This window comes from Eubalaena glacialis, chromosome 3 (assembly GCF_028564815.1).
Source record: "Eubalaena glacialis isolate mEubGla1 chromosome 3, mEubGla1.1.hap2.+ XY, whole genome shotgun sequence".
Taxonomy (NCBI): domain Eukaryota; kingdom Metazoa; phylum Chordata; class Mammalia; order Artiodactyla; family Balaenidae; genus Eubalaena; species Eubalaena glacialis.
Window position 1 is genome coordinate 167,082,291 of NC_083718.1, and position 23,005 is coordinate 167,105,295.

General features: G+C 38.3%; 1 protein-coding gene and 2 pseudogenes across 4 annotated transcripts in view; 2 read left to right on the forward strand and 1 right to left on the reverse strand.

Annotated features, from left to right (window-relative positions):
* The first annotated feature begins 2,492 nt into the window (after window positions 1-2,492).
* The window catches only part of ZMYM6 (zinc finger MYM-type containing 6), a 43,919-nt gene continuing 23,406 nt past the window's right edge, over window positions 2,493-23,005 (forward strand). For 2 of the 4 annotated variants that reach the window (XM_061186814.1, XM_061186817.1), the window contains exons 1-6: window positions 2,493-2,603; window positions 3,662-3,828; window positions 13,978-14,062; window positions 14,898-15,147; window positions 18,290-18,464; window positions 18,565-18,756. In XM_061186814.1, coding sequence (XP_061042797.1) covers window positions 3,736-3,828; window positions 13,978-14,062; window positions 14,898-15,147; window positions 18,290-18,464; window positions 18,565-18,756 — 795 coding nt within the window. In that variant the 5' untranslated portion in view covers window positions 2,493-2,603; window positions 3,662-3,735. Of the gene's footprint in view, window positions 2,604-2,715; window positions 2,947-2,971; window positions 3,126-3,661; window positions 3,829-13,977; window positions 14,063-14,897; window positions 15,148-18,289; window positions 18,465-18,564; window positions 18,757-23,005 lie in introns of those variants that run through there. The other 2 variants (XM_061186816.1, XM_061186815.1) reach the window with 2 other exon arrangements.
* LOC133089062 (small ribosomal subunit protein eS12-like) lies at window positions 5,583-5,964 on the reverse strand (annotated as a pseudogene).
* LOC133088756 (ribonuclease P protein subunit p20-like) lies at window positions 11,136-11,557 on the forward strand (annotated as a pseudogene).

The window sequence follows — 23,005 nt, forward strand, 5'->3', positions numbered from 1 at the left end:
TGAAAGCAACATAGCAGGAAGAAGATACAGATGCCCAATGTCACTATTTCCATTTAACACATTGCTAGAGGTTTTAGCCAGCACAGTAAGGCAAGAAAATTAAATAAATAAAAGTCATCTGCTTGGAAAGGAAGAGATGATTTGTCATTATTCTCTACATAGTTGGAAAACTAAAAAAATTTTTTTAAATATATAGATAAACTGTTAGAATTAATAAATGAATTTAGCAACTGTGCTGGCTTCAAGACCAACATACAAAAGTCAATTGTAGTTCTACAATTGAAATGAACTATTAGAAAATGAAATTTTACCATTTAAAATGACATAAAATATCAAAGATCCAGAAAAAAATCTTAAAAGGATGTTAGCTCGCTATACTTAAAAACTATAAAACATTATTAAATTACAGGCATTTAAATAAATGGAGAGATATACCATTTTCATGGATTGGAGGAGTCAACCCTATATAATGCTGTCTTAGTTTCCTGGGCCTGCTGTCATAAAGTGCTACTAATAAAAATTTATTGTCTCATAGTTCGGGAGGCTTGAAGGCTAAAATCAAAGTTTCAGTAGGGCCATTCTCTCTTTGAAATCTGTATGGGAGGATCTTTCCTTACCTCTTCTAGCTTCTTGTGTTTAACACCAATCCTTGACATTCCTTGGCTTGCAGTTGCAGCACTTCAATCTCTGCCCCAATTGTCAACTGGTGTTCTCCCTTCATGTGTCTGTCTCTACATCTCCTCTTCTTATAAGGACACCAGTCATACTTGATTAAGGCCAACCCTACTCCAATATGACCTTGTCTTAAATAATTACATCTGCAACAACCGTATTCCCAAATAAGGTCACATTCTGAGGGTTAGGACTTCAACATATCTTTTTGGGGGAAACAATTCAACACAGTGTATAACAAATGGCAATTCTCCAAAACAGGTTTACAGCCTTAGTGTAATACTAAACAAAATCCTAGCTGATTCTAAAATTTATAAGGAAAATTTTGTCACATTTGGCAAGATGATTCTAAAATGTATATGAATATGCAAAGGACCAAGAAAAGCCAAGACAGTCTTGAAGAACATAATGGGACAAAGGACTTTTTCTACCAGATATCAAGATTTATTATAAAGCTACTACAGAAATAAAGACAGTGTGATATTTCCACAAAAAGAGACAAAAGGAATAGATTACATAGTCTTCAAACAAACCTGCATTTATAGACAACTTATATATATACAGGTGATGATAAAGAACAGTGGGGGAAAGCACAGACTTTTAAACAACAGCACTTAATCAGCTTAACATTCACATGGAAAAAATGAAACCTGACTTACTTCACACCATACAGAAGATACAACTTTAGATGGATTGTAGATCTAAATGAGAAAGACAACGCAATAACAATTCCATAAGTCAATCAGAACCTTTGGTAGGAAAATATTTCTTGACAGGACACAAGAAACACTAAGCATAAAGGTCTTTTATGTTCATCAAAGGACACCAGAATTTATATCCATAAGAAAATGGCAGACAATCCAATACAAAAATGAGTAAGAGACTTGAACAGGCACTTCATAAAATGGGCTATCCAGATATCAAAAAACATGAAAATGGGTTCAACCTCATTAGAAATCTGGGAAATCCAAATTAAAATCACAACAAGATACCACTATACCCCCACCAGAATGGTTAAAATTAAAAAGATGTACAGTAGTAATTACCGGCAAGGATGTGGGGTAAATGGAATTCTTATAAATGTCTGGTGGAAGTACAAACTGAAACAACCACTTTCTAAAGTTGTTTGAAATTATCCACTTAAGTTTCATATATACACAACAAGCAATTTCACTGCTAGGTATAAACCTAGCATATGTGTCACAAGAAGCAAGAATATTCACGGCACTATTATTCCTAATAGCCAAAAATTGGAAATAACTCAAATGTCCATCAGAAGTAGACAGTTAAACTGTAGCACATTCATAAAGTGGAATACTATACAGCAGTCAAAACAAATAAACGACAGCCTCACAGATCATAGATGTATCTCCAAAACAATGTTGAATGCAAACATCAAATTTTGACTTTGAACAAGTTAATGTCTTCATTTACAGCTCCCAGACAAAAATTTGTACCTCTTGGAGTTGTGGTGAGCATTAAGTGGAAAGATTCATATCAAGTGTTTACCAAACACTTGGCTTAATAAATATCAGCTATTATTTATTCATGTTCTCTTGGCAGGTCACCTTTCCAGACATGGGCAATAGAGAATGGTGCAGGGCACTGAACAGCGTCATCTTACGCCCCTTAGTTTCCTCCCAACCCCTTCCTCTATCTTCTCACCATTGGGTTCTGGTCTCTTTAAGAAGTCAACCATAACTGAGGAAAGAGGAATGCTGGGAAATCCACTCAGCTCAGGTCTGGAGCATAATGGGAAAGGGGGCGGAGACCAGGGTTGCGCACGCGCAGTTGTCTGGGTGTTGCGTTGCGATGGATGAGGCGGAAAAATTCCCGTAAGAGAAAATAATATTCGTCCCAGCGTGAGGGCCTTGGGTTCTACTCCCCCTTCCCCGGTCGGTGCTCCCCGGGAGCAGGGGAGCCACCAGAAGGTGAGCGCGGCCGGTAGCAGCGGGAGGGGCCGCGTGGGGCGGGGCGGCGGCCGCGCCACGTGACGAGGCGGGCGCTGGGCGGAAGCGGCGCCGTCGGGCGTTGCGGTTTCGCTGCAGGGATACGCTGACAGGCATTTGCGGGTCGCGTTCTCTCCAAAAGTTACAAAGTTGCAGCGTTTGTACCCTGTGACAGGCGTGGGAATTATTGGTGGGGACGAGATTTTGGGAGCGATTACGACACGAGAGGCCATAGGTTGTTGTAACTGTGGCCGGTGGTTCTAAGTTCTCATCGCTCGCACTGGTTATTAAGCCAGTTGTCCATTTCCATGTCTGGCTTGACTGGGTAAAGACAACTTTGGAGAGTTTCCTTTTTGCTTCAGGTGTATTACGTCCTGTTTAGGGGAAGGGAAGTCCGCTGAATGACTAATCTTGTTTACAAGAAGGCGTATTGGGAAGCGAATCTCAGAGGGGCTCGTTCCTGGGCATGGCTCCCCATGAGACCCTGCAGGTGGTCCACTTTAAGTAAGGGCATACCTGTTCATTTGTGGTGGCAACTTGCGCTTTCATCTATCTTTAAGCCGAGAGTTGGGGCCCTTATGGAGGCCTCTAGTGAAGGCTGAGTTAGAGGTGGGGGTGGGGAGCTTGGTGTGCCCCACTTTGAGAAATATAAGCTGAGGTGGGCCTCCAAGTACTAATTCTCATGGACTCAGAAACAGTATTTATGAGTCCTTTCTTCTAAGAGCTTGGTAACTTCCTCTCACGTGTTGGTCTGCCAGTCTAATTACCTCAGTAACTTTCAACATACAAAAGACCAGAGTATTTGTCTTTAAAGCTATCAGAGAAGTGGGAGCTATTGCTGTAAGACTTTTTTTATGTGAAGGCAGCTACTAAAGAAGCAGAAGGCAGGAAGAAAGGAGAAGAGTCATGGCCCCAGAAGAGTTGTTTTTTTCAAATGCTTAGCTCTAAAACCTTGTGCTCAACACAAAGCTTTTGATACAGATAAACATGGGAAAAAAAAAAAAAAAGCCTGAATACCAATCCTTTATGTTGTGTTTTAGGAATCCAGCTATCCATCACCAAGAAGAAATCTATTAGTTTTAGACCGGGGAATTCCTTTACCTAAAAAATTAGAATGAAAGAACCTTTGGATGGTGAATGTGGCAAAGCGATGGCACCGCAGCGGGGGCTTCTGGACAAAATTAAAGAAGAACCTGACAATGCTCAAGTAAGCATTTCATATTTATTAAAAAAATTTTTTTATTTCTTCTTTTCTACCTGGTGAATTCAAATTTTTAGTTTCTGACTTGTAAGGTAACCCAAACTGATTTTTTCCCCATTAGATGAGTAAATCACCTTTTCTGCTCTTTGAATGAAAAAAGATCTTGGTAACTCTATTATATTTCTTTTTGTGAGAAGAAAGTAATGTGTATTACCCTTTTTCCATTGGTACCTTTTTAAAAAATTCTCTTGTATCCGATAGTAGTTTCCGTTTATTCTGTAGGTATTTGTGGTCTACTGTATGCCAGGCTCTGGGGATCCAGGAGTGAGCAAAATCAGTTTAGTGCCTTCCCTCATAGAGCTTGCAGGTTAGTAGAGGAGATAGACATTACACAAGTAATTGATCACATGATATATATAATTACAAACTAAGACAAGTGCTGTGGAAGAAAAGCCTGAAATGGGGAATCTGACCTAGTTTTGATTGGGGGCAGGGGGCTAGAAAAGGATTTGTCAGCTGAATTATGAAGAATGAATTGACTAGGCGAAGGCATGGAGGAGAGTTCCAGGTAGAGTGATCTGCATACAGGAAAGCTCTAATTTGGGAAGATGCATGGTTCTTTTGAAGGACTGCGAGACCAGTGGGTCTGGAACAGAAGAGGTGCAAAAATGGTGATGACGATGATAGTGATGATCATAATAACAATACTAATAGTGGTATTAATATGTCAATATGTAGAGTATATTATATCATAATAACATGACCTTACAAATACTAACTTATTACTATTAATACTTATATGTACTTAGACTGTGCCAGGCACCATTCTCACAACCATATTATTATCCCCATTTTAGAGATGAGGAAACCAAGTACAAAGAGGTCACGCAGTTTACCACAGATCACAGCTCATAAATGGCAAAGATTGAATTCAAACCCAGGTATCAGACTTCAGAGCCTATGCTATCCTACTTCTAGGATGAGGCACTGTAGGTAGTTTGGGGCTACCAGATTATGCAGAACCTTGTGGACCTTGTTACGAATTTTGGTCTTCTCCTGAGAGCTTTGGGAAGCCATTGTAGGGTTTTACTTGGGAGAATAAGATAAACATGTTTGGAAAGATCATATGGCTACCTTTTAGGGACCCAGATTGGAAATCTGTGGAGATTAGTGTGGAGAGACCAGTTAGTTGTTTTGGCAAAAAACGATTTTTTTTTTCCTTCGTGGACAGTTCTTTTGCTTTATACTCTAGTTATTGGCTTCATTGCGTAAGCAAATCAATAATATTGAAAATATAAATAATAAAATAAGTAATAATGATAATACTCCATTTCTCATATTATCTCAAAGGCAGTGTCATTCCAGGACAGGGATGTCAAGTAGATGTTGTCTTGTTCATCCACTCCACGCCTTCCTAAAATGCTGTGCTGCGAAGGGTTCTGAGGTAGTGTCTCCAGGATGTGGGGTGGGGGATGGTGGTATCCATGACACTTATTTTCCCTCCATATGGTAAATTCTTTCTCTTCTTTTTGCCAGAAGTAACCATTTGTTTGTCAAGTTTTGTGGGTTCTACCTTTTAAGAATTTTTTTTACCCTGCTCTTTCCTCCCTGTTTTATTATTTCTCATCTGGACTTTTATAACAGTTTCCTATTCATCATCATGTCTTCAGTCACATATCTCACCAAAACTCTGTATAGTGATACTCTTTTTTTTTTTTTGAGGAACAAGAGCCAAGTTTTTAATTTGATCATTTCTTCTATTAGAAGTACTCCTTAATGACATCCTTGGCCTGAGACTCTTTGCTTAACCACCACACAACTGCAACCATCCGCTTTACAGGGTTTTTCCTCTCTGTCAGTTTTACAGAGGCCTACCCATTCCCCTAGTTTCTTGTTACCATCAACCTTAATTAGGTTGATTTGTCATTCAGCGCAAGGGCCTTTACCAACTTGACATAAGCTGATCAGAATTGGATGCAAGCACACAAAGATGGGCTTGGCACTTGTCTAAGGCTTTGGCAGCTTCGGAATCCCACATGCTAGACCGTCCTGGATGAGGGTGGTCTTCAGCACCTCTTGTAAAGCAGTATTAATGTCCATTACACCTCCAGTGGAAATGCTTTCCTCCACCAAGGCGGTGGGTTATGGCCACAGCAATGGGTTATGGGTGGAGCTGAATCTTGAATGCACCGGGGCCTCTACCTCCCACGCATTTCCCCAGCAACAGGGAAAGAGCACTATGGTACTCTTTATAGATCTGATGACACTGCTCTCTTTAAAGACCCTGTCTTCTCATGCGGGATAAAACAAAAACTTTTTAGTGTGACATCTGAACTATCCATGTTTAGGCCTTTGTTTTCCTCTTCAGTGTCATCACTCATCCTTCCCACCTTTTCTTTTCTTTCTTTTTTTTTTTAACACCTTTATTGGAGCATAATTGCTTTACAATGGTGTGTTAGTTTCTGCTGTATAACAAAGTGAATCAGCTATACATATACATATATCCCCATGTCTCCTCCCTCTTGCATCTCCATCCCACCCTCCCTAACCCACCCCTCTAGGTGGTCACAAAGCACCGAGCTGATCTCCCTGTGCTATGTGGCTGTTTCCCATTAGCTATCTGTTTTACATTTGGTAGTGTGTATATGTCAGTGCCACTCTCTCACTTCGTCCCAGCTTACCCTTCCCCCTCCCCATGTCCTCAAGTCCATTCTCTACGTCTGTGTCTTTATTCCTATCCTGCCCCTAGATTCTTCAGAACCTTTTTTTTTTAGATTCCATATATATGTGTTAGCATACTGTATTTGTTTTTCTCTTTCTGACTTCACTCTGTATGACGGACTCTAAGTCCATCCACCTCACTACAAATAACTCAATTTCGTTTCTTTTTATGGCTGAGTAATATTCCATTGTATATATGTGGCACATCTTCTTTATCCATTCATCTGTCGATGGACACTTAGGTAGCTTCCATGTCCTGGCTATTGTAAGTAGAGCTGCAATGAACATTGTGGTACATGACTCTTTGAATTATGGTTTTCTCAGGGTATATGCCCAGTAGTGCTTCCCACCTTTTCTAATCTATGCTCTTGCAAAGTATTTGCATTTCACAGAAAGGTATATTCTGTTGATTTTTATTTCCTTGCCTTTGCACATGCCATTTCTTCTGCCTGTGTATCCTAAACTGGGTAGCTTGGCAAAAAGTTCCTCCTCTTTTAAAATATAGTTTAACTGTCACTCAGGTAGAATTAGCCATTCTTTCTCTCTTTTTTTTTTTTTTTTTTAAATCGTGTAGTGCTTTTACATTTATTATGGCATCTGGAGGTCAATGAATTTTGTTTTCCCGGGTCTGGTTTTATTTGATCTCAATTCCTTGCACAATGACTGGCACATGCTCAATAATTAAAATAAAAGAGCCTGTGTTTCACAGATGAGGAAACTGAGCCTGACGGAATAAGTGACTTCACCAAGGTCTCATGGCACAGCTGGGATACAAAACCAGTTTTTTAAAATTCCAGATCCAATATTTCTTTCATCGTACCTTGCCTGTAGTATAAAAATTTAAGAAATATTGTACTGAGTTAATTGAGTATTCTTTCTGTATAAAAATTGTGATAATGAAAATCCCGTTAACAGCTTACATTAAGTGGATAGGGACCTACTTAGTTCCTTTTGGTTTATATTAATGCTTCAAGGTGAATAGGCTATAATTTTTCATGATTGAGAGTGTGGCCTATGATGGAAAAGCCAATTGAACAAATAGTGTGTGCAATTTTTCATGTCATATTTGAATATTGGAAAATAGGAGGCAAAAAATTGAAAAGTCGAGTATTTTATGATATACTAAGGGTCTGTTCTGGATATTAAAGCTATAGTTGAGCTGTCATTCAGTCGTTCCGTGACTTTTATTCCTGTTTATATAACCTAAAGCACTTGTTGAACACCATTGTAAGCAGTTTACACGTGACGCTTACAACCCTGCGAGTTAAGTACGTTATTATCCCCACTTTACATACAAGGAAACAGAGAGACAGATGGTAACTTGCTAAACTAAATGTAACACAACTAGTAAATGGGTGAGTTAGCATTTGAACCCAGGCAGTCTGGTTCAAGAGCCCAAATCCTTAACTAGGATGCTAAGCTTTGTTAGTTATTCTGTTTTCAGAGGAGCTACAAAGATGAAAAGATAGGGCCTCTGCTCTCAAGAGAATTGATAGTGTAAGGGGGAATAAAGGTATGGAAATGGGAGAGGTAATTATTTGCTGGGTGACTGCTCCCTGCCAGAAGGTATGCTAAGTATGTCTTACCTATTCTCATTTAAACTCTACAAACATAGGAGGGAAGTATCCTTACCTCATTTTACAAAGGAGGGAACTGAAGGAAGGACAGGTTAAGTAACTTACAAACTCAAAGGAAGCATCAGAGCTAAAGTAGGAACTTAGTTTTGACTGGCTTCAAACATATTCTTTCTGTTGCTTTGTGCCACTTCTGTACAGATATAAAATCACAGTATTATGTAATTACTGTAATTTTAAATATTGTGTAAGGTGCATTGGGAGCACAGGGAAAGGATCCCTTGTGTCTGTCTAGGGAGGAGAGGAAGGCTTCACAGGGTGGGTTGCGCTTGAGTTATAACAATTGATTAAGATCTTCAGACAGAGAGAAGAGCATGTGCCAAGTCATGGAGGGGTGAGAGAATGTGGTGTGTTTAGTGGTTGAGTATTTCAGTAGTAAAGTGGGAGAAGAGAATAGATTTTAGATGCTTAGGTAGAATTGATCCAACTTAGAGATAGCAAATGAAATATGAGGGTCAAGGAGGATCCAGGAATACTCAAGAGGTTTCTGGCTTCAGTAAGTTGAGTTTGTGATGATACCATTTACTGAGGGGCTAGGAACAGGATTCGGGGGGAAGTAATAAGTATTGGAATCTGTTGTGTTTAAGGGGCTTGTGGGACATTCAAGTGGTAATTTGCACTGGGAGGCATTTGCCCATATGGATGTGGTATTTAGAGATCAGAGAGTTATCTACCTGTAGGTATAGTGTTGCCAGATAAAAATGTAGAATGCTCAGTTAAATTTGATTACCAAATGAACAGTGAATATTTTTTTATATAAATATGTTGCATGCAGTGTTTAGGACTTACTTATACTAAAGAACTATTTGTTGTTTATATGAAATTCAGATTTAACTGGTCATTTTATATTTTTATTTGCTATATCTGATAACCCTATATAGGTGATAGTTGAAGTCATGAAAGTGGATGAGATTGTTCAGGGAACAAAAGTAGAGAAAAGAGAGTAGAGCTCAGGATAGAAAGCTGGGAACTAGATTAATTCAGTGCTTCAAAATGGCTTCAAAGTAGTCCCCCAAGCAGCAGCCTCATCATTACCTGGGAACTTGTTAGAAACGTATATTCTTGGGCCCTGCTCCAGACCTGCTGAATCAGAAATTCTGAGCCTGAAACCCAACACTCTATGTCTTAATAAGACTTCTGGGGCTTCTGATGCCACTGAATTTGGAACCATTGACTTCAGGGGTGAATATAAGATCAATGAAGGATACTAAGAAATAGTAATGATGAATAGAAGTAATAACATAATCTGAAGACAACCAGTGGAATCATTGGCAGTGTCAGATGTATCTGAGAAGCCAAGTAAGATAAAACCTAAAATTGTTTGTTGAATTACGCAATAGTGAGATGATTGGTTATCTTAAAACACCTTCAGTTGAAGCAGTAGCCTGATTGCATTGTGTTCAGGAGGGAATCAAAGTGAGGAAGTAGAGAAAGAATGGAATACTTTTTCTCTAAGTTCGGTTGTAAAGGGAGAGAGAAGAGAGGGCAGTAGTTCCTTAGGGAATAAGTTCCTTGTAAGCTGAAGGGAAGAAACCTATATGGAGGTTGTGAAAGGAACAAAGGCAAGAATGACTGAGACTGTCTTGAGGATCTCCACATTTGCTGTCCATGCTGAACTTTTGCTGAACTCTCTAACGTAAAACTGCTGAATAGTTGCTGAGTTGCCAAAAGGAAAGAACAATGCTGAGAACTGGACTCTTTCTGGACTCAGGAAGCCATACCTTTCCCTAGTAATGGATGAGACGTGCTTGATAACCCAATCGTATGAACAGAACAGATTTATCGTCCAATCCACATTCTTGGTAAACAGCTTGTGTAAGCCTTCGTGAACTTCCTCCTTTTCCCCACAGAAACCTCTACCCATTTTCCTCCAATGGGACACTATTCTGGCTTCTTCCAGAATCTGTGATCCCTGAATTACAATTCTAAGAGCCCAAATAAACTACCTTTTTGCCTCTTTACGGTTCCTGCTGCTTTTAGTTGACAAAGTGGAGAGAGGCTGAGGATACACAAAGACAGTATGAAGTGCTGTAAGAAGGGAGAGGGAAAGGGATCCTGAACATAAGCACTGTTTTAGTCATGGCTGAGAAGGTTGCCTTTTCCTGTAAGGTTCAAGGACAGTTTGCTGATCAATTTGTAGGCATGGTGGAGGGGGGGAATCAGGATGTTACAGGAATTCTTACTTAGCTGCTTCTATTTTCTTGGTGAAATAGAAACATTATTGAGCAGGAAGTATGTGGGGTTGGAACTTATGAGTGATGGAGGTGTGGAACAGTTACTTTATGAAGTAAAAGAAACTGACTAGGGAAATGTAACAGGCATATTAGAAAAATACTAGAGATTGAGTTGATGGTAAGATGATAATTTTTTATTGAGTCTTAAGTGTTCTTTTTGGTAAGTTGAAGGAGGTGTATATAGGTACTTTTAACTTCCTCCTTTTTTTGCAAGTGCCAATAAATAAATACTGTTATTTAAGTATAATGTTTAAGAACATTTGAATTGAATGAACTTGAATGTCCACTTTGAATTGAATGAACTTAGATTCATTCATTCAACAAATATTTATTCGATGTCATAATTATGAAAATAGTAAGAGCTAGCATTTTTGTTCCTAAATCATGTTTAACTTCTGGCTAACTGTAAGGCATCACACTACATACTTTATTTGTATTAAATCACTTATCCCCCATAAATCTAGTCCAGTGGGTTAGATAATATTATCTTTATAGATAAGGAAATTGAAACTGAGAAAGATTAAATAACTTGTTTAAGAACCGGGATCGCTAGTGTTCTGGCATTCCTGCGGCATACCCCTTTCCTTTTCTTCCCTTCTTGGGGCCTTGGGGTCATGGGCAGCATTCTGTATTCTGGCTGGTTGGCGCAACGCTTGAGTGGCCTGGCAGGGGAGTGGGCCACATGCGCGTGGAGGGCACTGTGGACCGGAGGGAGGCACACAGCATGGCTGAAAACCGAGAGCCCCGCGGGGCCGTCGAGGCTGAGCTGGACCCGGTTTAGTACACCCTGTGGATGCGGCCTCCCCACTGCCTGCGCCGGAAGCCCAATGACATTTCTGTCAACATGAAGACTGATGTTAAGGCCCAGCTGGCCCACTGCCAGAAACTGCTGGACGGACGGGCATGGGGTCAGAACTCATGCACTGAGATCTACATCCACGGCTTGGACCTGGCCATCAACTGCACCATCAACATTGCCCTACAGTTTCAGGCTGGCAGCTTCGGGTCCCTGCAGGTGGTGCCACTACCTCCACTGTGGAGCTTGTCGATGAGCTGGAACCAGAGACTTACACGTGAGAGCTGCTGACCCAGATCTACAACAGCTCAGCCATCCACATCTGTGTCTTCAGGGTCGCACCGAAGTAATTGAAATGAGGCTGGCCCGTCTTATCCACCCACCGCATACAACTAGGCTCAGATATGGCTCTACTGAGTACTGTCATGGATCTTCTACCAGAGGCATGTAGGAAAAAGCCTGTCCTCCTTGCAGCCCCGAGGACTATGAATTCAGAGGGCGAATATTGTCTATTGTTGGGCCCAAGCAGTGGGTCTTTCTGAATCTTTGTGTTCTGTAACCATTGTCCTATACAGTCAAACGTATCAAGTTGTGTCGGTGCCCGGCCACCCCACTGCAAAAAAAAAAAAAAAAAAAAGAACCAGGATCACACCTGTTTCTGTCTGCTCTCGGAACCCATAGTCTTCTTTGTTATGTTGACTGTGCTGGGTGTTGAATGTACAGAGGTGGAAAAACAGATATGGTCCCTGTCCCTAGTGGACATGGTCCTTTTGGTCTAGTGTATGTGTGGGGGAGGAGGAGGGGTGTTAGACATTAAACAGATTATCACCCAAATAAATATGATATGTTGTATTATGACAAGTGCTATGAGTGAAAGGAGATGGGAGAATCTACAACAGGGGAACTTAATTTCAATTGGGGACCTGGGTTGAATTCATTATAGTAATTATGTTATACTGTATTTGTACATTTAGGAGGGAGACAGCATGGGTTTTGAAACAGAGAGACCTGGGTTTGATTCCCATCTGTGCACTTAGTATCTTTGTGACCTTGGACAAGTTGATGAACATCTCTAAGCCTCACTTTCCTCATCCATAAAGAAGGTTCAATAACTCTTACCTTATAGGCAGCAGTTTGTTTGGTGCCATAACGTACATCGTGGGAAGTGATAAATTAATGCAGTGGTTCTTAATCTTTAGCATTTAATATTCCAAAGAAATTACAGAGTAACTTTGGGAACTGATACATTTGTCATTTATTTTGCTAAGTACAGGGAGATTAAAAATACAACTACCATTTATTATCACCATTGTTTCAAAAAAGTAAGACTATTTTTAAAAACTTTGAGGGCTTCCCTGGTGGCGCAGTGGTTAAGAATCTGCCTGCCAGTGCAGAGGACACGGGTTCGAGCCCTGGTCCGGGAAGATCCCACATGCCACGAAGCAACTAAGCCTGTGCACAACTACTGAGCCTGCGCTCTAGAGCCCGCGAGCCACAACTACTGAAGCCCGCGTGCCACAACTACTGAACCCATGCACCACAACTACTGAGCCCGCGAGCCACAACTACTGAAGCCCACGCGCCTAGAGCCCGTGCTCCGCAACAAGAGAAGCCACCGCAATGAGAAGCCCACGCACCGCAATGAAGAGTAGCCTCCACTCGCCACAACTAGAGAAAGCCTGCGCACAGCAACGAAGACCCAACGCAGTCACAAATAAAATAAAATACTATAACTAAAAAAAAAGAACACTGTCATTTAAAAAAATAAATAAACTTCATTTGAAGTAAGGCTGTTTTAACAACCCCCCCGCCCCCCGCCGCTCCAAAATGTAGGGTAGTTCTGATCTCAGAATAAAGGGCACTCTTTTTCAAGTTAGGTATATGTATTTTAATTTCTTTCATGATTACGTGTTATTTTAAAGCATTTTGAAGAATATATTAAAGATAAACCTGATTTAGGCTGTGTTGATTTTTTGTATAATGAGCAGATTGCATTGAAACTTGTGTCTTTTCTGACATTAAGAGATATGCCACTTGCACATCTGTTGGCTAAAATTACTAATTTGATCCAAACTCTAAATCATTCAGATTTAATTTCATTTATTGCTCCCTTATAAACACAGCCTATAAAAGGGGTAGTGCTCAGCATTGAAACAGCTGTGTATTACTCCCATATATCGAGATTACATTTGAGAAGTAGATATAGCTATCATAAAAGATTCTTCAATTCTGAAGATCCTTTTTGTAAAGATTAAATCTAGGGCTTCCCTGGTGGTGCAGTGGTTAAGAATCTGCCTGCCAATGCAGGGGACACAGGTTCGAGCCCTGGTCTGGGAAGATCCCACGTGCTGCGGAGCAACTAAGCCTGTGTGCCACAACTACTGAGCCTGCGCTCTACAGCCCGTGAGCCACAGCTACTGAGCCTGTGTACTACAACTACTGAAGCCTGTGCACCTAGAGCCTGTGCTCCACAACAAGAGAAGCCATCTCAATGAGAAGCCTGCCCACCGCAACGAAGAGTAGCCCCCACTCGCCGCAACTAGAAAAAGCCCGCACGTAGCAACGAAGACCCAACGCTGCCAAAAAAAAAAGAAAAAAAAAGATTAAATCTAGTCTAATAACTTGTAAATTTTGACTTTTGAGGTATTTGAAGGCGATTACGACTATAATGTAGAAGAGATGAATATGACAGTTATTTTTTGTTTGAATTTCTAGTTTCCTCAGTACTAACACTGTATTCATTTCTCTCTCTCTTCTTTTTTTCTTTAAGGAATATGTACATGCTTCAAAGCCGAAAACTCAAGAAAGTGAACTGAAAATTAGTGCTGTCTTTTCAGTCAGTGACAGTCCTCTTGGTAAGAAACAGAACTGTAAGTTAGTTAGAATCAGTATTTGTTATATTCTGACCAGTAGAATTGAGGGAAAGTACCTCATGTAAGTCTTTTTCTTCCTTTAGACAAAGCAGTGCTTTTCAAACTGGCTAGCTGGTCTTGACCAGTATTTTAAAAAGTGGAATATAATTACAGTTGATCCTTGAACAACATGGGTTTGAACTGCGCAGGTCCACTTACAGATGATTTTTTGCAATAAATATAGTACCTGTATTTTTATTCTACAGATCTGTAAATTAAGTGTGGGGACATTTTTATGTTCTATTGGAGATCACAGTATGTGGAATCAGAAGAACTAGCGTTTGAGTCCTGATTCTATCCAGACTGTTTGAGCTTCCTGCCCTTGGATGAGTCATTTCTTTTTTTCAGTTCTTTTGTTTTTGAGACAGAGATAGCAGGACACGGATTTTTGACTGTGTGGGGTCGGCGCCCCTAACCTCTGAGTTGTTTAAGGGTCAACTGTATATCAGAGTGTGGTGCATATAGTAAGGAAACAGTATTTCATGAAACTACTGTTTCAGTTATTAAATTTTATATACATATACACACACATGCATGCACACACATGCACATACAGATGTATGTGTGTGTCTCTTGGGTTATAATGTGAAATGTAGTTCTAACTATGTGTCATGGTTAAAAAGTTTGAAGCTGCCTGTTTTAGAGTGGTTATTGCCTCAATATTGGATTTCAAGACTGAGGGAATTTGTCCTAAAAAATAGAGAATGTATATATGTTCATGTTGATGTGAAAACAGTTTTTGTTGTTGTTGTTTTTTTTTCTTATTTTGTTTTTATAGCCCAACAGTTGACCCCAGGCTTTCAGCTTTCTCTTGCATCATCTGGCCCAAATATATCGCTTCCTTCAGTTCCAGCCGTAGCTATTCAGGTTTTTTGTTCTGGTTGCAAAAAAATGCTTTATAAGGGGCAAACTGCATTTCATAAGACAGGATCTACTCAGCTCTTTTGCTCCACAAGGTGCATCATCGGATATTCTTCACCTGTCTGCCTACCACCTCCTCCCAAGAAAACCTGTGCAAACTGCTCAAAGTATGAAATTCTTAATTATATCCCTTACTTAAGTGTTTTTAGTTCAAATATGCTATTGCTATTTTAAATCTCTTTAGCTCATTTCCCTGGAAATACTTTTTAGCTAATTGAGAAGTTTGCAAATTCTAAAGTTTTGTAAAGTTAAATAAGTGACTTGATGTAAAAAAGTATTGCTTAGACCAGTTTTCCTGTCTCTTTCAATTAGAAAGAAAGAAATTATTTGTGAGAAACTATAGGACCACTCATATATTGTGTGTCTACTGTAATTGTAGACAACAACTGTTCAAAATTATGTTATCTTGAAAGTTATTGAAGTATAGAATGAAATAATATCACCCTTATAATAGTATATGAAAGTTATTTAATTCTTTAGAAGGTAAATGGCCACAAAAATAATGCATTTATTCCTGAAAAGTCCTTGTGAGCTTTTGTTGGGGGTCATTGTTACTTTATAATAATGCATAGATGCAGAGAGAGGAAGAAATAGCAACGAAGTTACATAAACTTCTTTCTCTAGCTCAGTAAGTTTGAAGAATTTGGCACGTTTTACCTATTTGTGTGGTAGTGCAATTCTAGGAATACAGTGTGTTGTCAGTAGTCACTAATGTAGAGCAAGGAAAGTTAAGAGCTTGGTTTTAGATTGTAGCTCTATCACTTACTAGCTATATGACCTTGGGCCAGATATTTAACCTTTCTAAGCCTTAGTTTCTTCATTGGTAAATAGTATGTACTTCCTCAGGTTTTAATGAGACAGTGTTGGCACAGGACCTAGCACATAGCAAATGCTTAATAAGTGGGATCCTATTATTTTTAATAAGAAATTTGGTATTATGTATATTTAACATATAATTTATAGGCCTCTATTTTGTCTTTGGCGATATATGATAGTTTCTTTATCTGCTTGGTGTGTTGGCCTTAGGTATCTAAAAGTAGATCCTGTTAAAATGGAAATCCCCAACTAAAAGGAAAGAGGAATTTTAAAACATTTTACTTAAATATTCAAGTTTAGTTTTGTTCCAAAATGCCCTTCTAATACCTTACTTTAACTCTTTTATGTCATTCTCATGAAACTGATCTGGAAGAGTAAATTTAGTTTTTTGTTTTTAGATATTCAATCTCAACATATCAAATATCAAAAGGAAATTAATTAAATTTTAAAGAGCATAACACCGCCTGTACATCCAAATACATATTCTCTTAAAAGTAGTCACTCTTGTCCTTGGCTTTTTACCACAATGCTGTTGTTATTCAAAATTTTTTTTTGTCTCTTGATTTTGCATTGCCTTCAGAGGCTGTGAAACATTCCTTTAGACTAAGTTAGGTGATAAATCTACCTTTCAAGCTGGGGTTTGATTTTTGCACATTGCCAAAAGTTACTTGATGTCTTACCAGCTGACTACTGTAGATGATTAAACTGAGTCATACTGTTAAACATGGTCTCTGACTATAAAATTTAAAAGTTGTGCTTAGAGTTCTTATAAACTAAAAGAGAAATTAGAAAAAATGTTTGAGCCATGTTGTTGGGAGAGGTATGGTTTCTCTAAGATAAACGTTAAGATGTAACATATATTTGGATGTGTAAGGTTTAGAATGCATTTATATTTTTGTGCACAGATTTTCATTAAAAAGTCATTCTCATTGGTTTACTTATATATACATAGCACTGGCAGATTTACATTATTAAATAAAATTCTTAATTGCTTTGATTTTAGTAGAAAAATTACTTTTCAAAATTAATACTTCATCTGCATGTAGGCATATCCACTTGGTTTCCAAGATTCACTGTCGTATTATTAAGGCTTGGTGAGTTTTAGAACATTAAAGTAGTGCTCTGTTCCTGTTTTTTTATATTTTAAATTATTTTTTATTTTGGCCGTGTGGTGCGGCATGCAGGATCTTAGCATGCGGGATCTTAGTTCCCTGACCAGGGATCAAACCTGAGCCCCCTGCATTGGGAGCACGGAGTCTTAACCACTGGACCACCAGGGAAGTCCCTGTTGCTGTTGTTATTCTTTCGTAGTTTACCATGGAGTTCTGTATAATAAAGGTACAGGATGGAAGGCAGAATAGTGGAATGATGAAGTCCATGGACTATAGAATCAGACTGCCTCGATTTGTATTCTGGCTTCACTGCTTACCAGCTGAATGACTTTGGCAAGTCATTATTTAACCTTTCTGATTTGGTGTCCTAATAATACTTACCTTACAGAGTTTTTTGATAATTAAATTGGATAATTTGAGTAAAGAGAACAATGTCTGGCACATAGAAATTACCCAGTACGTTATTGTAGTACATAATATTATTGCCATTAATTTTCTTTACTTTGTGGTCATTAATTAGAAACTAGTGTTTCTAATTAATGACTATTTCCTTCAGTTTTTATACTTGTCAGAAGAATGGCAATAACTTAGTCTCTGTTTTTACTGGCAGTGCTTATTGTAACAATTAGCTCTTACAGAATAACTCTACAAGTCTCATAGAACAACTCAGTTATTTGTATTCTTTTTGTTTCATTCTTGTTTCCATCTGTCCTCTGATACCAAGCCTTAATAGCGCTTTTGTCTGTCATTTGTTTCTTTGGTCTCTTCAGTTATAGTGAAGATTTATATATCATGCTAATTTTTAATGCTAATCTTTGGTAGTTCATCTGTTTCCCAAATCTTACATTTAAATAAAAAGTTTTTTCATCCCTTGTTTCATTCATGTTTCTACTCTTGGCAGCTACTGGCTAGTAAGAGGACAAGTGTTTTGTGGTCTGGAGTTGTGGGATGGTCACTTGTTCTATTGGCTCCAGCGGATGAAACTTGGTTGGAGCTGGAAGCCTCAATGTTTTTTTCATGAGCATCTGGCTAGATATATTTTAAATGTAGTTCTCCTTCAACACATCTATGAATTCAGTATTATAAACTCCGTTTTATACATGAGGAAATTGAGACAGTAATTGCCTCACTCATTGTCACTCAGATGATAAGTAATAGAACTAATCATCAAACCCAGTTTTCCAGATGCCTTTTCCAGGGCCACCCATTTACTACTATACAATAGCTGCCCGTAGTGAATGTAGTTATTTTAGCTCACAAAGAGGAAGAAATTACAATTACGAAGAACACATTTCATTTTGCCTTTGTTATTTATTTTTAGAGACATTTTAAATCCAAAGGATGTGATCACAACCCGATTTGAAAATTCCTCTCCTAGCAAAGATTTCTGCAGCCAATCATGCCTTTCTTCTTATGAGCTAAAGAAAAAACCTGTTGTTACCATATATACCAATAGCATTTCAACTAGGTGCAGTATGTGTCAGAAGAATGCTGATGTAAGTTACATTTCACCTTTATTGGGATTCTCTTCACAGATTAGAGGTTTTTAACCGGCTTTGCTTATTTTGTATCTGTATGTGTTTTTTTATTTCCTAGATTCGATTTGAAGTTAAATATCAAAATGTGGTACATGGTCTTTGTAGTGATGCCTGTTTTTCAAAATTTCATTCTACCAACAACCTCACCATGAACTGTTGTGAGAACTGTGGGAGCTATTGCTATAGTAGCTCTGGTCCTTGCCAGTCCCAGAAGGTTTTTAGTTCAACAAGTATCACAGCATATAAACAGGTATGAATATCAGTCTGTTGTGTACAGTTGGGCTTACCCCTTCTGAGATGGCTGCACAGGGATGAAGTGCAGAATAAAAGAGTGAGCTCTTCCCATCAGTTGATCTTGGTGTGTGATTTCCCCTTCTGAAAAATGGGATAGATTCTGATGCTGTAAGGGTTGATTTTGATAGTGAGATGATATAGGTGAACTAGGTCATTTTTTAGGGTTTCCTTCATGGCCAAGAATTCACAAATATAATTTCATGATTTGCTATGAGTCTGAAATATTCTGTGACATATTGATAGTGGAGAAAACCCCATATTATTGTGAATAAACTATGACCAAAGTTAAAAGATGATACAATCAGCAAATATAAAACATATCTTTTTCCTTTTAGAAAATATATATTTTAAATGTGTTGTTTTTTTTTTTTAAAGGAATTCCTTTATTTTTATTTTTTATTTACTTATTTATTTATTTATTTTTGGCTGTGTTGGGTCTTCGTTTCTGTGCGAGGGCTTTCTCTAGTTGCGGCAAGCGGGGGCCACTCTTCATCGCGGTGCGCGGGCCTCTCACTGTCGCGGCCTCTCCCGTTGCGGAGCACAGGCTCCAGAGGCGCAGGCTCAGTAGCTGTGGCTCACGGGCCTAGTTGCTCCGCGGCATGTGGGATCTTCCCAGACCAGGGCTTGAACCCATGTCCCCTGCATTGGCAGGCAGATTCTCAACCACTGCGCCACCAGGGAAGCCCTAAATGTGTTTTGGAATGAATTGTAATTATTCTGGCAACATTGCCTTATTAGAATACTGTAGCTTTTTTTTTTTTTCTTTTTTCTATTTTCCAACTGCCTTTTTTAAAATTTTAGCTAATTTTTATTTATTAGTTTCATTACTAAATATATTAATTTGTGTCAATTTAATTATTGCTGAATAATATGGGGTCTTTAAAAAGCTATTTTTTTAAAAAGGTATAAATGATAAATAAAAGTATTTTTCAGTTAAGATGTTTGGTTTATTTTTAATTCCTTTGAGCAGTTGGTAATAGATGTTCATCTTTGGAAAGTATCTCTTTTCTAGAAACTTAGCCACTTTTTGCAGTCTGGTTACTACTTTCACAAGAATAAAATCCATGTTTTATATATATGTGTGTGTGTATATATATACATATATATATGTATTCCAAAAATCAGTTCCATTCCTGATTTTGTTACTGGTATTATATACCCTATCAACTGCATGAATGATGTTCCTCTTTTACCAGGAAGATTATGTATTGTAACTTTGCAATTTATATTTTCCTTCCTTTTACTTCCCTATTTAATTCATTACTAAAAGACCTTATATTGTGTCAGTGACAGTATAGGGTAGCAGTTAGGAGCTTGGACTTTGGAGCCAGATGAAGTAAGTTTAGTCTCCTACTTTATTGTTTATTTGTTAATTTAAAGTTTGTTTAAATTTTTTAAAAAAAATATATAATTTTTTTAAGTATCTCACTATGTTATTGAAAAGATTTTATGGTACAGTGTATATAAATTGCTTAGTGTGGGGCCTGCTCATGGTAAGCGCTCAGTAAGTAATAACACTGGTGATTTATATAAATGGTACCCATTATTACTGTTGTTGTTTCTTAAAACATGAATAACCTTACAGGCAAATTTTATTATGAAACTCAGCTTGAACTACAGGTAGTACTGTAGAATCTCCTAATATACATTAAACATCTTTCCTATCTCCTGCTAAAGAGTCTTCCTAGTTAAGTAACCTTCAAGGTGGTAGACTCTATTCTAGATTGATGTCCAAGTCTGTCCTGAGGGTGGTCCTTTGGTTCATGGACTACTTGGTCCTCTCTGATTATTTGTGATGAGAGAAGTATGTTATGACTAATTAATGTGTTTTGTTGTTGCTAATATATATGAGTAGTTACTAATTTTTTTCAGTTTACATTTTACAGGCATACCTCAGAAATATTGTGGGTTTGGTTCTAGACCACTGCAATAAAGCAAGATTATATATATATCAATTCTTATATACACATTCACACGAATATAATTTATATATATACATATATATATAATTGATATATATTCTTGGTTGAAAGAGGTATGTTTCAGGTCTATGTGGGTCCTTTCAAAAAGTAAAGAGCTAATCCTTAAATAATTCTAAAATAGTGTTTATAGACATTTCATCAGTTAAGAGTTTTAGAGACATGTGGTTGAGTTCATCCAGTTTCTGTAGCTAGGAAAGCAGCTTACTAGATAACTAACTTAGATAGATTATGTCTTTTCTTCACCTTTAGAAAGAGAGGGCATTTATAGACATACCTCAGAGATACTGCATGTTCAGTTACAGACCACCACAATAAAGCAAATATTGCAATAAAGTGACACACAAATTTTTGGTTTCCCAGTGCATATAACAGTTACGTTTACACTATACTGTAGTCTGTGAAGTGTGCAATAACATTATGTCTTAAAAAAACAATGTGCATACCTTAATTTAAAAATGCTTTATTGCTTAAAAATGCTAACATTCATCTGAGCCTTCAGCGAGTTGTAATCTTTTTGCTGGTAGAGGGTCTTGCCTCGATGTTGATGGCTGCCAACTGCTCAGGGTGGTGATTACTGTAGGCCGGGGTGGCTGTGGCAGTTTCTTAAAATAAGACAACAATTAAGTTTGCTGCATGGATTGACTCTTCCTTTCATAAACGATTTCTCTGTGGTATGCAGTGCTGTTTGATAGCATTTGACCCTCAGTAGAACTTCTTTCAGAATGGGAATCAATCCTGTCAAACCCTGTTGCTGCTTTATCAACTAAATTTATGTAATATTCTAAATCCTTTGTTGTCATTTCAGCAGTCATCTTCACCAGGAGTAGATTCCATCTCAAGACACCGCTTTTTTGCTCATCCATAAGAAGCAACTCCTTGTTCATTAAAGTTTTGTCCTGAGATTGCAGAAATTGAGTCACATCTTTCGGGCTCCACCTCTAATTCTTGTCCTCTTGCTATTTCCACCAGTCTGCAGTTACTTTATTCACTGAAGTCTTAAACCCCTCAAAGTCATCCATGAAAGTTGGAGTCAACTTCTTCCAAACTCCTGTTAATGTAGATATTTTGACCTCTTCCCATGAATCACTTATGCTTTTAATGTCATCTAGAATGGTGAATCCTTTCCAGAAGGCTTTTAATTTACTTTATCCAGCTCTATCAGAAGAATCACTATCTATGGCAGCAATAGCGTTACGAAATGTATTTCTTAAATAATAAGACTTGAAAGTCAAAATTACTCTTTGATCCATGGGCTGCAGAATGGATGATTTGTTAGCAGGTGTGAAAACAACATTAATATCATTGTACATCTCCATCAGAGCTCTTGGGTGACCAGATGCATTGTCAACGAGCAATAATATTTTGAAAGGAATCTTTTCTTCTGAGGAGTAGGTCTCAACAGTGGGCTTAAAATATTCAGTAAACCGTGTTGTCAGCAGATGTGCTGTTATCTAGGCGTTGTTTTTCCATTTATAGAGCACAGGCAGAGTAGATTTAGCATAATTCTTAAGGGCCCTAGGATTTTTAGAATAATAAATGAGCATTGGCTTCAACTTAAAGTCACCAGGTGCAGTAGCCCCTAACAAGAGAGTCGGCCTGTCCTTGAAGCTTTGAAGCCAGGCATTGACTTCTCTCTAGCATGAAAGTCCTAGATGGAATCTTCTTCCAATGGAAGGCTATTTCATCTGCATTGAAAATCTGTTGTTTAATATAGCCATCTTCATTAATTATCTTAGCTAGATCTTCTGAATAACTTGTAGCTTCCGCATCAGCACTTGCTGCTTCACATTGTACTTTGATGTTTAGAGACGGCTTCTTTCCTTAAAACTCATGAACCAACCTCTGCCACCTTCAGACTTTTCTTCTGCAGCTTCCTCACCTGTCTCAGCCTTCATAGAATTGAAGAGAGGTAGGGCCTTGCTTTGGATTAGGCTTTGGCTTAAGGGAATATTGTGGCTGGTTTGATCTTCTGTCCAGACACTAAAACTTTATCCATATCAGCAGTAAGACTGTTTTGCTTTCTTATCATTTGTGTCCACTGGAGTAGCACTTTTAATTTCCTTCAAGAACTTCTCCTTTGCATTTACAACTTGGCTAACTGGCACAAGAGGCCTAGCTTTAGGCCTCTCTTAGCTTTCCACATGCCTTCCTCACTAAGTTTAATCATTTCTAGCTTTTGATTTGAAGTGAGAAACGTGTAACTGTTCCTTTCACTTGACTACC